This window comes from Acipenser ruthenus, chromosome 15 (genome assembly GCF_902713425.1).
Source record: "Acipenser ruthenus chromosome 15, fAciRut3.2 maternal haplotype, whole genome shotgun sequence".
Classification (NCBI taxonomy): Eukaryota; Metazoa; Chordata; class Actinopteri; order Acipenseriformes; family Acipenseridae; genus Acipenser; species Acipenser ruthenus.
The window spans coordinates 3825638-3842333 of record NC_081203.1 but is presented as its reverse complement, the minus strand read 5'-3'; the positions used below and the strand labels follow the sequence as shown (position 1 = coordinate 3842333).

General features: G+C 40.3%; 1 protein-coding gene across 8 annotated transcripts in view; it reads right to left on the bottom strand.

The window, feature by feature from the left end:
* LOC117422477 (disabled homolog 2-interacting protein-like) overlaps positions 1–16696 on the bottom strand; it is a 241465-nt gene that overhangs the window by 2492 nt on the left and 222277 nt on the right. For 7 of the 8 annotated variants that reach the window (XM_058986893.1, XM_058986896.1, XM_058986897.1 and 4 more), the window contains 8 exons: positions 13327–13471; positions 11095–11331; positions 9742–9943; positions 8974–9152; positions 7832–8693; positions 5499–5651; positions 1093–1295; positions 67–154 (listed from right to left, as the gene is read on the bottom strand). In XM_058986893.1, the coding sequence (XP_058842876.1) occupies positions 67–154; positions 1093–1295; positions 5499–5651; positions 7832–8693; positions 8974–9152; positions 9742–9943; positions 11095–11331; positions 13327–13471 (2069 nt within the window). The remainder of the gene's footprint in view (positions 1–66; positions 155–1092; positions 1296–5498; positions 5652–7831; positions 8694–8973; positions 9153–9741; positions 9944–11094; positions 11332–13326; positions 13472–16696) is intronic. The other variant, XM_058986894.1, reaches the window with a different exon arrangement.

Genomic DNA, 16696 nt, shown 5'->3' with positions numbered 1-16696 from the left:
TATGTAACTGGACTTCAGTGAAATAAGTAGACCTAAATATTGTAGAGAGAGACTAATGGTATCAACCTGGGCATCAATGATCTTCTGCTTTGAATCCACTACAGCCTGCATTTCAGAATGATCTTTCTTTAATTCTTCCTCTACAGACATCAACCTAAAAAAAACAAAAATTCAAAGCTGTTAAAAAGCTTCATGTTGCATTAATGTGAACAGGAACATTTAGTCCTTGAAAATAGTGGCGTTCGCATAATTGTAAAGTTGTTAATAAATCAATGCGCTTATTACTGAAGTTAATGCAATTGTCTCATTACTTGCACTTTGCAAATGTAAATGTACTGCTCATTACACAGCTGTGCTGATCATGGCTGGCTTTTGTCTACCCAAAAAAAACAACCAAACAAACAAACAAACAAAAAAAAACACTTGGGGTTAATTTATGATTTTACAACTTCTGTAATGAAACTGTCTTCAGGGGTAGGTTGAGTTCATTCATACACTGAATAACTACTGGATCATGGATCTCACGGAGATTGCTCTGTCTATGCAGTATAGTATAGGGTGGACTACTTGGGAAATAAGTACCCCTGCACTAAGCCTCTCTCAATTTCTACAATCTCTGTTCTGTCTGACCACACTGCTTGCTCTTTTTCACCGATGTCCTTAACTTAATTTTACTCATGAAACCATTCTTGGGAATGGCGTTCCTTGCACTGAAAGTTGCTGTAATCCTGATATTTGGTAGGTGAACTCAAATGGATGAGCAGGGTTGGGGTCAATTCCTGTTTTCATTTCGAATTCCTCTTTAAAATCAATTCCAAGTTCCAATTCCCATTCCCTTTTAATCAGTTCCAACACACCATTCATCACAATTACAATTAGCGGTATTCTGTTAAAATGAGCGTCTCACAGTGGCAACAAATTACTTCAGTTTAAGTCACTGTTAATGTCAATTAAACTGGCTTAAAATGAAAGCAGTAGGAATTGAAATTGGGAATTGATTTTTAAAAAGGAAATGGAATTGGAGTTGAAAAACAGGACTTGACCGCGACCCTGTTGAAGAGTATGTGGTCCTGCCCTTGCTCCGCGCTGTACCTGCTGATGATGCCTTTCATCTGGAGCTCCTTGTCCTCCTGCTGCCTCCGGAGCCTCTCCTCCCCCTCTTCCAGCCTGGCCTGGTACTCCAGCAGCATCTTCTGGGCCTGCTCCTCCTGGCTCTTCAGCCTGGACTCGTACTCCTCCTGCTTCTTACTTGACAGGCGCAGCTTGTCCTGCAATATCGCCACCTCCTGCTGGTACTTTAAATACAAATACAAACCAACAGAAATTAAGATTTTGCAATGATATCAACCCCAGGCTTCATAAGACACACAAGAAAAGCGACTATATTTAGTCCTAATAATTCGAACTTTCTATCTCTTCTTAATTTGTATTTATATTTGATGCAGTGGAGTAGATTAATATTTGGGAGGGCAATCATGTTGGCTCCCAGTGACCTGAATCACAATGTGTTTTCTTGTGCATAAGCTTTGGGTTGTGGATAACAGCATTTATTGGAATCTGGACATTGGATGTAATACATGAAGAATGCAAACTCCCAGTTGTGTTCTGATGAGATCCACAGTGATACAGAAAACACACTTTTGGTCGTGATCATAACTAGGTCACTGTCGGTACCAAAAGGTAAGGTTGGGAGTTTTTTTTTCCCCTGTGGAAAAGAGGGAGCTTCAGTTAAAATCTCTGTTTACTGCAGAACCAAAGGCAAATGGTTAGCTTTGCATACAAATCAGGTATTGCAGATACTGATGCCGGTCAAGTCTGTTCATTCTTAGGAGAGCCTTGGCCAATTATGCGCCTCATCTCTCTCATCTAATGTTGGCAGTGGAATAACCTGGACTCGAACCAGCGACCTCTAGGCTATAAGGCACATCCTGCACTACATGCGGTGCGCCTTTACTGGATGCGCCACTCGGAAGCCCCTTATGTTTTTCAAACTTTTGGAAATAATTCCAATTAAATGGTTCTTCACAGTATGTGTGTCTCAATGTTAAAGTCCAATTTGACTGTGAAACATGTTAGTTGCTTAAATAGTGTGTAGGGAACTCATTATTCACATTGGTTTGAATACAAAGAGCTCTAGCAAATCAAGATGTCGATTAGTGTTTTTGGACTGAATCTGTATCTTGATGAATTTGGTGGATTCACAAGCCTGGTACAAATGGGAACCATCTGACAAAAAACAAACTTTTGGCAAAAGTAAACTTTTTTCAGATTCTCTGTGTGAACAGTATGTTACAGAAAGACATACAAGAGGCAACTGGGCTTGTTACTATGAGAGGACAGGACTATACTGGCTGTTCTGGAAAAGCCTGTACATGACATGAAAAAAATTACGTTTTTTCAGCCTTTGCTCTGCAGGAAACTGAATGTTCCAGACTCCTGCTGTGAAGGATAATACATTGTGTCCTGCATATGATTTACTTTTCAGCTAAAACCTACAAAATCATGTATCATGTTACTTGCTCCTAGACCGTCAGTGTTGCAGCTTATGAGGCTTTCTTTGTTAATTAAATTTGAGGATAACATTTTTTTCTTTTTGTTATATAGAATTGATGGTACTTGACATTTTGAGACTGAATGTTTGGCTTTTTTTTATACAAGATGCACCAATTTGAAACAGATTGCAAAATGTAAGACTAACTAGCACTGCAGTCTACGCAGGTAAATCAAGCCTATCGGTGATAATGTATAGTGGTTCTACCCATCAGAAGTGCTTCAGGCACACTGTAATCATCCTTTGAGATAAACCAGTTTGAAAAGAAATTTCCATTACAGTAGTGCATTCCATTTTAAATGTAGAAGGTTCCCATCTCCATGCCACTTCTTTACATTTGTCAGGTGTTGTCCCGACATTAACCACTACTTGGCTGTATGCAGATATAAATGTAAGATATATAGACCTGGCACTGAGCATCGTACCCAGGTAAATGTGTTGTGAGCTACTGTAATATACTGTACAGCTCTAAGCAGCAGCTGAATTGGCCAATGAATGAAACTGACTGACTGTGCATTTGGTGGCTGTAAAAACAATTCCATGTTTCTGCCTTCATGAGTTTTCATGGTTTTTCTCATTTAAAACACACTTTACTACTTTCACATTTCTCAAGGAATCTTTTCCCCATTGGAAATAATGGACTATGTCGTGTTGTGCACTGTCTGCAAATGTTGCAAATTCTATGAGGGGGATTTAGTGCAGGCAGAGTTGTCTTGCATAGGGGAATAGTATATTTGCACCTGGTAAAAAGTGTTTTGGAGGCGAGTATTGTTGGGCTGTGTTAGTATTTGCCCTTTTTGTCACAGATGTGGTATGAAGATGAGCAGGAGACTAGAACAGCCAGATGACAGTAAAATGACGCTGCCATTTCATTACCAAATTCAAGATTTGTAGTGCATGTCTGGCTTGGGGTTTTTTCCCCAAGTAAGCCAAAGGCGGCGGTGGTAGGGAAGCAATGCACAGATAAACTACGTGTTCTCTTCTAGCTAAAATTAGATTAAAAAGATGTGTAAAATATAGAAGGATCAGCAAAAGAATGACAATGGAAAGGATAACAACCCAGCATGGCAATCTACACTGCCCAACAAACAACACAATCAGGCCAACAGCGCTGGCAGGGACACTGGCAGTAAGCAAAAAGAAGGGACAGAAAGATGTAGAACTAATGCAAGGATCCACACAGCCAATGCAGATAGTGAGGCAGCAAGAGATGCTACAGTAGGGGTGGCTAAGAAAATGGGAATTATCATCTTAATGAAGTTAGGAAGGTCTCAAGCTGGCAGCCTCCACCAATACATGAAAACACTTGCGTGTTACTGTTTGGAGCAGTTTGGTTTTCTTCCGGGGCCGACCTGCTTTTCCCAAAGTGTCAGTTCATATTGAAGTTCAGTTGTTTGTTGGCTTGGGAGGTTAGGGTATACCCTGTCTCCTGTCTTTGTGTTTACAGGAATAGGTGGGAGTGTTTTGTGATAGCCTGACCAAACTCACACCCCAGAAACCATCCCACTTTGTCACGATGAGATATTGAAGATAAATCTGAATAATGCATCGGAAACATGGCGCAAATAGTTTTTTTTTCTTTTTTTTGGGACTGTCGCCAACTTTGTGTTTAATCATTCATTATCCATCCATTTTTATACCATTGGCTGCTACTGAAATGTTTAACTGAGAATTTAGTCTAGCAAGCATTAAGCACCAGTTTAACTTTTATTTATTTACCCCTTGATATTTATTTCCTCACACAGTAAGAGGAGGACTGCAAACTGATCTGCTGCTGATCCAGAGGTAGAAGAAATGGACACTTGATTGTTTTTATTGAATTAACCAGTAGATCATTTAGGTCAAGATTTTGTTTGATGTGTTGGCACAGTGTTCCTGGACACTAACATCATGCTGGCACTGCTGCTGCTGAACAGTTTCCAATCCAAGATCTAGCCAACCCCAAACTTGATTAGCGTCAGAGCTGGCGTAATTAGTCTCATTTTATACTCCTAGTTTTCTTTTTAATTTGACTCAATATTGAGGGTTAAATGACCGCAGGCATAATAATAAGTTAATAACTCCCACGAGAAACACATGTCTATGGTATGTGATGAATATTTGCAGTCTACGTATACAAATATTCTTTTTCACCAGCACCGCACATCATTGCAAGTCTGTACAGTATTTCTTCACATTAAGTCGCTTTCTGAAAAATAACCTTATCTGTACATTGGTAAACATGTGTATGGAATTCTGGCAGCATTGAGATAGCTTTCGAAGGACATCCCCGTGGCAGGGATTATTGCTGCTTTGCTTTGTAGTTTTATATAACCCACTGCTTTCTGCATTCTGTATCCCACACACCTCTCTCCTTAAAAGCATTCATTTAATACATCAACTCCACGCCGGCTAATACAAGATACATTTGGAACAGTTTGACACAGACATTGGTACTGTATGTCCAGCATCTCATGTTCATACATTAAGACAGCCCTTGTTCTTGCAAGAATGAATGAATGAATGAATACAAATAAATAAAAGGTGGGAGATGTATAAACCAGGACTACCGTTACCTATAGTTTCTACATGGTAGGAATCTACACTAGTACTAGATAATCCTTATTAGATATCTTTATGGACAATCTGTTACATTGTAATGCATAACCGTGTAATATAGTACACTTATTCGAGGCAAATCACTTTCACCTTACCTGGTCGTATAACATCTTTATAGAAATACCAGTTGAGATGTATAATTCAATTCAGCAGCATACTAGCGTTTGGCACTGATGCACAAACAGAACCTCTTCAGTTTTATATCCCTATTTATTTTTGCAGGATTTATTTTAAATTAAACCATACCAGTAGTCTTTTTTTTTTTTTAAAGCAGCATATTTCTATTTAGTTTATCTTTTTTATTTGGAGATCTCTCTTAACAGAAAGCACTTGTTTTCGTGTTTGTTACCTTGTCAGTGTGAGTGAATTCCTCTTTGTTTCTGAGCTCCTCCCTGAGTTTGGAATCTGGGTCAGTCCCTTCGTGTTCTATATACTGCACATTCATATTCAAGAGCCAGGCTGCAGTGCGGTCCAGAGCATTGGGATTCACAGGGGAGGGGGCCTAGTGAGAGCAACACAACAAATACATGATGTCGCGAGAAACTGGCAAAGTAAAATAATAAACTAAAGAAGAAGCTGGCGATGGAATTGCTGCCCAGAACTGACAACGGCTTTAACAAACTGGTTTAGAAAAAAAAAAAAAAAAAAATGAAGTGTAACTTCAGAGTTTGCATCAAATCGACGGAATATTTAGTCCTGGGTACAGTCACTGATTCTGTATGTGCAGCTTGGGGGGAATTTAATTGACCTTCTGGTGATTCAATACAAAAATAAACAATAGTACTTTAATAAAAGAAAAATCAAGGAAATAGGAATTTATATTGAATTGCGTTTTCATTTCCATACTATGCTCTGTAAGGGCCAGGATGCAGTTGCAGCTTTCCAGGACAATTGTTGCCGGCTGCGAGTTTGCTATGAGGGGCTAAGGACACCTTGGCATGGCAACTTTTCAATACGCTACTATATGTATAGGCTGCTGTTGCTGGCAACCATTGCTCTAAAAAGCTGCTCACTCTTGCACCCGGTTACATTTTTTTAGGGCTGTAACTCAGGTTAAATGTGTGGAGAATGCTGTACAATCTGCCTTTCAGTGAATGCGATGTTTCCCTCGCTCTGTCCGTCATCTTAAACGTGAAACGGCTTTGGAACACCAGGGCCATCAATGTATAAAACAGTAAATGATCTCCCAACTTCCTATGGAGCACTCAAAAAGACACTTCTTGGTGCTTGCTGTAATACAGTTTCTGAAATACAGAGTGTGTGTGCCCTGTATTTCATGTGGCATGTGCACTGTATGTGAAACTGCCACATGCTGAGATCCACACTGATCAATGCAGGACGAGAGCCCAGTCACTCGGATTACAATGACCTTCACAAGAAAACACTGATTGATGGTTCTGGCTGATCTGTTTAATTATCACAAACTGAATTGAAACTAAACGTGAACAGTAACTGGAAAGGGATACAGCAATGAAACATAGAAAGCTTTAAAGATCATACATTGTGACCACCCCCTTTTTATAATGATAACTGATTGAAGAAATGCGATGACCCACAGAAGCCTGACTTCCCAAAAATCCATCTTTAGTGGGGTTCATTGGTACAGCATGTCATATTGTACTACTAATACATGTAATTTAATGTAAAATTGTATTTGGGTTATATTGTGGTCCCTGATTTAGAAAGAACAAATGGAGCCAAATAATTGGGGATTTTATGAATAAACCATGAAACAATCTGTCTACTTAAAATGTTTGTATTGATTGTATGAAATTCCATATCTTTGCAGGCACCACAATCAGTCTGCATTAAAAATGTTGTACATTTTGATTAGTAGTAACCTCTATAGGTTGCTACCTGGTGTAATCAGTGCTAGATGATATAGGATGATGGAGCCAGGAGTAAATTGTCAAATTCATTCAAGTTAAAAGACCAAGGAGTGCTGTACGAAAGCAGTGCCTCGTGTTTTATCTGTTGGATTACAACGGGGGTGGACTTCTTGAACATGGTTGAGAGGTTGTGTTATTTTTCCAGTGGGATCCCCCTCTTTATCCAGATGGACTTTACCTGACAAGGCTTTAATGAAGATTCATACAAAGGAGTCCAGCAAAACAGTTTGAACAACGAGTTGAGGCATTTAATTGCTATTCTCAGGAGCACAAGCTGCAATGATTTTAATTGTGCATGCCTACTTCTTTTCCCAGTCTCTAGGAACCATCTGTGGATAAACTTGCTTGCTTGGCTATGTCTTAATGCCCTGCACTGCAATCAACAGCAGATATTAAAGCCCAATCTCGCCCAAAACACAGAGCAGAATCATTTAGGAAATCTTCTGTTTTTATTGAGAAGTAAAAGAATGTTAATTGTACCTTTTTTAAACTTGTTTCATCTTATTTTGCAACAGGTTAGTCCATTAGCTTTGAAAAATGTGAAATTAAAAAATGTTGAGAATGTAAACATGAAATGAGCATACTTAAAAGCTTAATGGCATCCATGGTCAAATGTGTTATTGACTGGGCAATAATTAACTGCAATTATGAGCACAATGAAGTGTAACCAAGCTTGTAACCCTTTTAAGATAGAAACAAAGAAGGTGACTTGTTGGAGCTTTGCTGGGGTTATAAACAATTATTGGGTGTCCCATCACATTGAAAAAAACAAAGCTATTCATCACAAACCCACCTGTTTGTGGATCGTCCGCTGCTTGGTCTCGGGACTGTCTCCCTTAGAGGAGGAGGACTGCTGCCGCAATCTAGCTCCGCTGCCCGGCCAGTCTGGAGATGAGGACATCATGCTGCCGCTAGATGGCCTCTGATAGGGAGCCGTGTTTAACAGGCTGGGAGGAGTCCGCCCTCTAGTGACCGGAGGTGGCGGCTGGTCTATTCGACGCTGGGGGCCGGCGCTGTTCTGCCTGGGCACAGTTGGCTGGTGTGGGTTTTCCGTCAGAGAGAGCTGCCTTCGGTTGAACTCCCCGGAGCGCCTGGCAAAGTCCTCGTTATTCCCGGGGTTGAGGAAGTGTTTGTTGGCTCCCAGTTCGTCATTGTTACCCTGGGAGCTGATGGAACTGTGACACTCCGATCCGGAGTCGGCTAGTCCGCGTGGCGACACTGGCAACCCGGCTGCCATCTGATAGACCGGGTTCTGAAATGACAGTGGTGCTAAGAGCTGTGGCCTGCCCGGGACGTTTTCCGAGTTGGGGGTGGTGGGAGTCTGGCCTGCCCTCCTCATAGTCGGCCCAGCTGCTGCCGCGTTGCTCTGCAGCGTCCGCGCTGACCACGCCCCACCCTGTGAGCCAGACGACTGGCTCATGTTGAGGCAGTCCCCAGAGCCGGAAGCATTGGGCCCGCTCTCTAAGCTACGATTATCTTGTAAGTCCACCATGGAAAGGCTCTTGCTGCCATTTGGAATTTGCACATCAGGCTCATTGGCTTCAGAGTAACTGGAGCTGCGCGCGGGCGAAGACTGCACTCCCGAATTCTTTGTGACAAAAAATAGGTCCTTGTTCTCCGCGGTTGGGGAAGGTAACCGTGTGAAATCTACCAGGCTGGTAAGGAAAAGAAAAGTAAAAGGAGTTTGAGCATGTAAAGGAAGAATGCACAGCAAGTAAATATGATTAACTTTGTACATTATTTGTTTATTTTAGAAACTTCAAAGGACACAGTCTTATAAACATCAGCATCTGCAACTATGTCCCATCCAAGTAGCATTTTGTGGAAAGCAGCTCCTTGGCCAGCATGATGGGCTGGCCAATTACATGCAATGCTCTAGAAGTTTCACTGTTGCTGGTTACTGATCATACAGCAAATGTGTTCAGTGGCCCTTACCCAGATAAATCATTTTCAATGACCATCTTCTGCAGTCCTGTGGAGATGCTGCAGCCAGCGCTGGGAGTGGAGGCGGGGCGCTCGGAGGTGACCGATACCTGGACGCTCGAAGGGTTAGTAAGTGCTGTGTTCACGTCCCTCAAGATGCGCGGCAAGGGTCCAAGCTTGGCAGCGGTGCCCTTGGCAAAGGCAAGACAATGAAACCTTGTTAAGAGAGCTCTGACTGAGCACCGTAATCAGTCCACAGTATCACCCTCATAGCACTGTGATTCTAATGATAATTGGAAATACCACTCATGTTTTGTTTTATACTGGAAACTAACATTAGGCAAACATGCAATACATTTGCATGTCACTTAGTCCTCATTTCTTGATTGGGATGGCTAAATGTGGTTTAGTTTATACTTCTGAAGTATGTTGTTTATTAATTAGGTTCTGCACGTACTCAACATGACAGCTGGGTGATGACGGAAGCAAAAACAAAATGTGCTATGTATCACAGTCTACAAAGTTAATTGCTGGAACTTTGTTTTAGAGCCAGACTTTTCTTGCTTAATCACTTACCATGTAATCTTTAGTGTTCCTTATCCACTGACCATTATAGTTCAAAGGCTTTTCTAAATCGGTATGATTAAATCATAATGCTGAGAAAAGTCGTCAAGCCAATTAACGCATGGCAACACTTTGACTGCTCAAGTTTAAGTGTTTTCAGTGCGTTGCTTATTCATGCAAGCTGCTCAGTCAGTGTTGTATTGCCTGCTTGTTTACCTGCTCGAGCTGTGAAACCACCTCGGAGAGCAGTGAGTGCAGAGTGGAGAGCTCCCGGCCCAGGTCGATATAGCCTTCAAACCCCGCTGTGTTGGAGATGGTCTCCGGGTTGGAGATCTCCAGCAGGAACCTCTGCATGTTGGTCCACTCGTGTTCCAGAAACTGGTTCATAAAGGACATGTATTCCTCCTTGCTGCCAAACCTGCCATGAGGAACCCCAGGTCAGTTTTCTCTGTTTTGTACAGATACACATTAGAGCCAAGCTGTAGCATGAAAAAGTAGATCACCTTGACCAACATCTGCCATATGTAAAAATGCAAAGTGGAACATACAAATATGATCATACTTATATCCCCCAGATTAAGATACTCTCAATCACTTGTGCTAAAGAATGTCCTTGCCACACAAGCGGCACAAGGTAGTTTAGTCTCCATGCCAATCTAGACAATGGCTTCTATAAAACACTGCTAAGACCACCAAAACTCCTCTCAATATAGACACCGTATACAGTTCCCGTGTGTTGTATTTACTCAACATGGTTATGGTATAGAACACTTTTTTTAGAACGCATAAACAAAGGATTCTGGTTCATTTCTGAGATTTACGCTGCTAACTTTAATTTACCTGTAAATCTTTAGAAAGAAGAGACAGCAAGGGCACATTTTCTAACAATCAGTCTATTAGCTAAGGATGACTACACCTTCATGGTAAAACTGTTTGTCCAGCTGAATAATACATTGGCATTAGTTGTTGGCTGTAATCAGTTTCAAGTGCCCAAATACAGCAAATCATTTTTGTACAAATATACCTACTCATTCGAATGATCCCATTACATGATGCGAGCTAGCCTTGTTTATGAGGGTTTCAATCATTCTGAGAGGCTCCTATTGCAGTTACTCATTGTGCTATGAAAGTATTTTTATCCAAGTTCAGGAGCTGCTTTACAGTTCTAGTGGCCCGCCAACAATGTAGCTAGGCTCTATCTGTCAAAGTGTCTTAAAAAAAAGCCAGTGTCATTTAATAACCAGCTACTTTGTATCAAGTTATCTTTTGCATTTCTGGCCATGCAGAACTGCACTAAACGATGCTGGTAATTACTAATACAAAGACACGTCAGCACGATGAGCTTAGGTAAAATATGTTTAGAACTAAAGAGAAGCCCTACACCTCAGAACCAGAATGATCTATCTTGTTTAGCTTTTTCCACACTTTAACATCTTTGACAATAGACATGGAATAAATAATACAACTATACAATTGTCAGAACCATACAAGACCCACAACAACAACATGACATGTATTAAAATGCAGCCACAACACCATGGTCCTCCTCCTGCCCAGCTTCACACTTACTTAGCAAAATTGGCTAAGTTTTGGGTGACCTTGGCAATGAGGGTCAGAGTGCGTGCCGTGCGGTCGTCCGGGTACTCCTGCAGGAGGCTGAAGAGCGAGGGGGACATGATGGCGGGACAGAGGAAGCGCAGGAAGAGGGAGGCACTGATGAGTCTCTCGCTGATATCAGGCCGCCCGCGGTTACTGCACTCCTGTCTCCACGAAGCAAACACCTCCTTCAGCTCACGAGGAAACACACTGGGGAGGAGGGAGACAGCAGAGCAGAGAGTCACAAATCCAATCTGCCACTTTCAGTTTGAGAACAGAACAGGGTTTCATACCATTTCCACAGTAGTCTTTTTAGATTTCAGAAAGTGAAAATATCGCACAAGTTTTCTGTAAAGTGTTACCAGTATTGCTGAAACACAATTTGGGGTGAGCGGTTGGACTTTTCAAGGGAAATCTGCAGTCAGCCTTTAAATTTTGCTTTCTGGTGTGCATAGAAGTCTGAACTATGGAAGAATACAGTAAAAAGACTAACAGGAATCAATACAGCGGAAATGGCTGCACTGCATTATCATAGACCTACCATTTTGTATGTTACTGTTAGCGATATTTGATTACCGGGTTTGTCAATCCAAACGTACATGTTTAATGTCATTTTCCTTTGGGTCTGCCAACAGAATCTTGGGTTCAGTATTAACACCCTGCAGCTAAACTACAAGCCCAATAAGTAGCAACCACATTGCCTTTTACTTTCCCACAGAGATTGCTTTCGAAACAAAGGCATTGAATTAATTGTGAAACCATACAGTACTTATTACATTCGTACACAGTTTAACTTCAGCTACCAATTAAGTACACTACAACAAAATGTGCTTTTTTTTTTTTTTTAACCTTTAGGGGAATAGAAACCTTATTTTTAGAATGTGTTTGTTCAAACGTGATTGATTGCAATTTACTGTTCCTTTTGAGGTTTGACACCTTTCTGAAATCAGGATTTTTCATATATTTCTACTGTTCACCTCCTTATTCTCATTCCCAAAATACAGCAACAAAAGAGCAGCAGACAAGTCAATTTCTAACAATGACATCTTCATGTCTGTTGATTGCAGTATTCTTCCATCGTTCACCCTTCTGTGCATTTAACATCGCTCTACTGCGGTCTTATTTAAAGAAAAAAACTATATTTTCAGAAGCATATGGGACAGTGCTCCTGTAAAAATGCAAGCGTTCCATCATTATCAATATTTATGCACAACATATTGCCATATTAATGAACAGCTGTCTCTGTAGATGGATGTGATCTGCAGAGTGGGAGGTATGCATTTTTCAACACTAGGTAATGGGGTTTTCAAATCCTCACAGCAGGCAAGACAGACAACACCTTCTTTAATCCTTGGACGTCGGCTTGGGGACTGGCGTATCCCAAACTAGTGTTTGTTTTCATTGCCATGTAAAATCTAGATTGCAATCTGAAAGGTAATATTCTCACCCAGTATAGCTGTAAAAGCACTGTGCTGTCGAAGCCGAAGCCAGCTATTGACCTGATTCTGAAAGCTGATGTGTACTGAGCCACTAGTGATGACAAATATCCCAGTTAAAGTGTAATAGCACTAATCAAGGCTGACTGTTTATTAACTATCTGACCCCTCGTACTTTCTATCTTTCACTGTGGAGCTGCCTGTACGGCATCTCGAGTGAAATCAATTGCAAAAACATCTCACCAGAAAGGACAATATTTACACAGCTGAGGGAGAGATCCCTGATAAGAGTTTCAGCACTTCCTTTACTTTAATTAGTATCTGACAAAGAAATGCATTCTGAAACACTGATACCCTTCTAACTTTCATTCTCAAACCCAGGCAACAACACGACTCGCCACGCTGCCCAGAGTTCATCATGTATCACTCCACTACTCATTCATTCCAGGGGGATAATAATAATAATAATAATAATAATAATAATAATAATAATAATAATAATAATAATAATAATAAGTCTTATTTATACAGTGTCCAGTACAGTTTGTTTTTCTTCAGCTGACCTCAAGACACATACGTTTCTTTCTCCCCTGCTGATTCACAGTTTTCTCAGCGTCTGCATAGTTCTAAAATTCATCGTGAGGCTCCTGTTGTCAGTTTTGTTTAATGTCGGTTCCCCTTGTTTGTGGAAAGTGTGCATGTCTGCAGTTTCCGCAGTCCCTGTGTGCGGGAGGAAGGTGCGTCTTGGTGGTAAATAGACAGTAGCTACCAGTAGGAGTTGATGATCTTGCAGAAGGCCAGCTCGCAGCACATCTTCAGGTTGCTCTGGTGCTCCGAGAGATCCCCGGAGGAGCATTTGCTGGGGTCCACCTCACAGTTCTCATCTGATTCGTACAGGGCCTTGATGAACTCGCCTTAATGAAAAATGAAACACAGTGATGAACCTGCTTAGGATTTACATTATAAATACAGGGTGGGGGTGGGGGTGGGGGTGGGGGAGCATATTGTAAAAAGCCTTTTACATTGCTTCTTCCTCCCATATACAGAAATCAATGAAGATGACATTAGAGTTTATGACATGTTTGTAATCGATTTAAAGCCCAAAATGAAGTAGGGACAGATAATTAGGCTTGCTACTATTCGATTTTACCACAACCCACAACCCCGGAGGGTTGTGGATTTGGTCCCAGGTGGGGGACACTGCTGCTGTACCCTTGACCAAGGTACTTTACCTAGATTGCTCCAGTAAAAACCCAACTGTATAAATGGGTAATTGTATGTAAAAATAATGTGATATCTTGAAACAATTGTAAGTCTCCCTGGATAAGAGCATCTGCTAAGAAATAAATAATAATAATAATAATAATAATAATAATAATAATAATAATAATAATAATAATGACTGGCAGACATTAAGGACTGCACAGCATTTCCCTGTAAAGAAACTTCCTACAAGGCACTCGGGGGTCATCGAAGAGGACAGAAGACCATAAAACAAAACCAAAAGAAAAAAAAAAAATCAATATAACGAAAGTGATGAAATGCTATTCACAAACATCAGTCAATCTTGGAGCTTGACTCTCTTAAATTATTCACAATCCCATTTGAAAAGGTGCTAATTCTTTACAATACATGTATTAAATATGTATGCTTCCAACATCAATATTCTTCTCACCCCAGTGATATCTGTTGTAGAAGGAGGAATGTCAGATAGGGTCACACCGTGAAGTGCGATTCAATTTGCAGAAGGTTATGTGGGTATCAAAGTGGAAAGATAGGGTGTGAGGGTGATCTCCTATTGTATGAAAGGTCTGCAAAGCATAGGCGTTCTCTTAGGAACAGATGGTCCGCAATGATGTTTATCATATTTGTCAAACAACAACCAAAGAAAAAAAAGTTTAGGAATTTCAAATATTAAGAAGCAACAAATCGTATCTCATTATTCTTCTGGGGTTTACAAGAACATTTAACTTTCATGTAACTGAATTTTTTTAATTTTTTTTTATTTTTTACTTCAAATGGAATAAAAAGCTAATAAATACAAATCATTGTAAAGCTCAAGGGAAATGTCCTTTTAAAAGCACACACAAAAATAACTAGTCTAGTCCTTTTGTGGTGTGATTTATAATTAGACAAAGAAAAACATACATTTATGATAAATTGAGTAACAAAGTTGCAATTAAAATTGTGAATAATTAAAACCAAGATCATGTTCAAAAATATATATACCAGTTGGGAATTATGTAATTTTGCAATTTTAGCAATTTCTCCTATTAAAAATAAAACAGCTCTGCATCAGGCAATGGACCATGTTACTGTGACAGATATATTCCTCAGAGTGAAAAGCAAGACGTGTAAAATGAACATTGCCAGTTTGAATCTACACTTCTCTGTTAAACGTCACAAGCATGCACCTTTCTAATTGAGACATTGTGAAAGTTACAAGTAAATTTAGAATTACGCTTAAAAAAATCTCTTAAAACAATTCTTAAGCATCGTAAAAGAAAATCAAACTTACTCTAATTGTATTTGCTGTAATGAGTTATCAAATTCTGCCTCAACATCACCGAGAAATGCCCTGAGATCCATAGTAAAGGATCAGCCCCAACCCTCCACCCCCCTACCACGCTCCAAACAAACCTTATTTATGGTATGCAGGAGAAGCTACAGAAGTTACAGTCCGCCACTACCTTTTTTTTCTTACACTCATTAAAATGAGAGCTTTGAAAATATTTGAAAAGGGTTCAGTCGGAAGAAGAAACATATTTAAAAACGTTCTTCTTAACCGATCTTATATTCTTGTATAATCTATTCTGAAGCATGCGACTTTAATCAATAAAATTATACTTCCCAGGCCCCTCTTTAATCATCCTCTTGACACACTCATCTAGAATTTATAATAAGGGGTTCCGATGATTAACCCATCACATCCCATATCAGTGGTATCAGAGGGACTAATCAGAGACCAAAGCATCTCTTGTGTTCCACACCAAGATCAAGAGCACACGCTGCCTGGGAGTGAAGAGGGGAAGTCTGATTATATGAACAGGCTACAGTGACCCCCGCATTAAGTGATTTTGATATGTTTTCTATTTACGTTTCTCTTTTGCAAGTCTTTCAGATCTACCGTCGATCTCAGGCTCTTGAGACCCTGCCGGTCCAGCAGAATGAAACCAGCCAGGCTGAAGGGCAGGCAAGCCTCTCCCCCTGCTCTCCCGCTTTCAATAAATAATAACATGTTCAGTTCTGGTCTAGTGGATTAGAACGTATTATTCCTACATAGCAACATTCTACATGTGTGTGGCTGGCTTACCGGTTAATCTTTTGTAAATGGTTACAGAAAAAAAAAAAAAAAATCTCTTAAAATATAACCCGATTATGGTGTCTGATGCACTCCAGACACTTTTCATATTTTACATGCTGAAGCCATTTTTGTAGAGATCTTTCTAAACTTGTATGCAGAGCTTCAACACAAATGACCACTGACTGGGGTGCATTCCATACCACAGTGGTCACAAAACACTGCCTAGTTCACATCACTACAGTTTGTGAACATGCATACTGCATGCTGCTGCCCACTAAAGGAATCCCATTCTTCACAAAGAGACAAACTGAGGTCAGATCCTATGGCACACAGCATATCATTAAGAGGGCAGGCTCTTGTGAGGCCAAGGCTGCTGTCAGTGACTGGATGTCCTTTCAACCTTGTTATGACAGGCAGTGGGCTAATATGATAAAAAAAAAAAAAGTGTAAAATGTTGCTACAGCTGAGGTTCTCTAATCATGCCTGGTTTGACCCCACAACGCCTTTTGAAATTAGTCATAAAACTGCTGTCTACGACAATAGAGGGAAGACTGAAATAAAGTCAATTTTCAAAACAGACTGTATGCATGAATAGGAAAGAACACATCTTATTGATAATACATTTCCACTAAAAAACATAATCAAACCACTAATAATATTGATGTCTGTTTGAACCCTTGTCATTGTGCGATATTTCGAAAAGTAAAGTTAAATGGGAATAGATTTTAGCCAAAATAAGATGGTTTCTCTCTATGAAATGTATGTTTTCGGGGTTGCCCAGCGTTGTAAATGTACGCATGTATTTGAAGTACCCCCATCAGACTTCACGTAACAG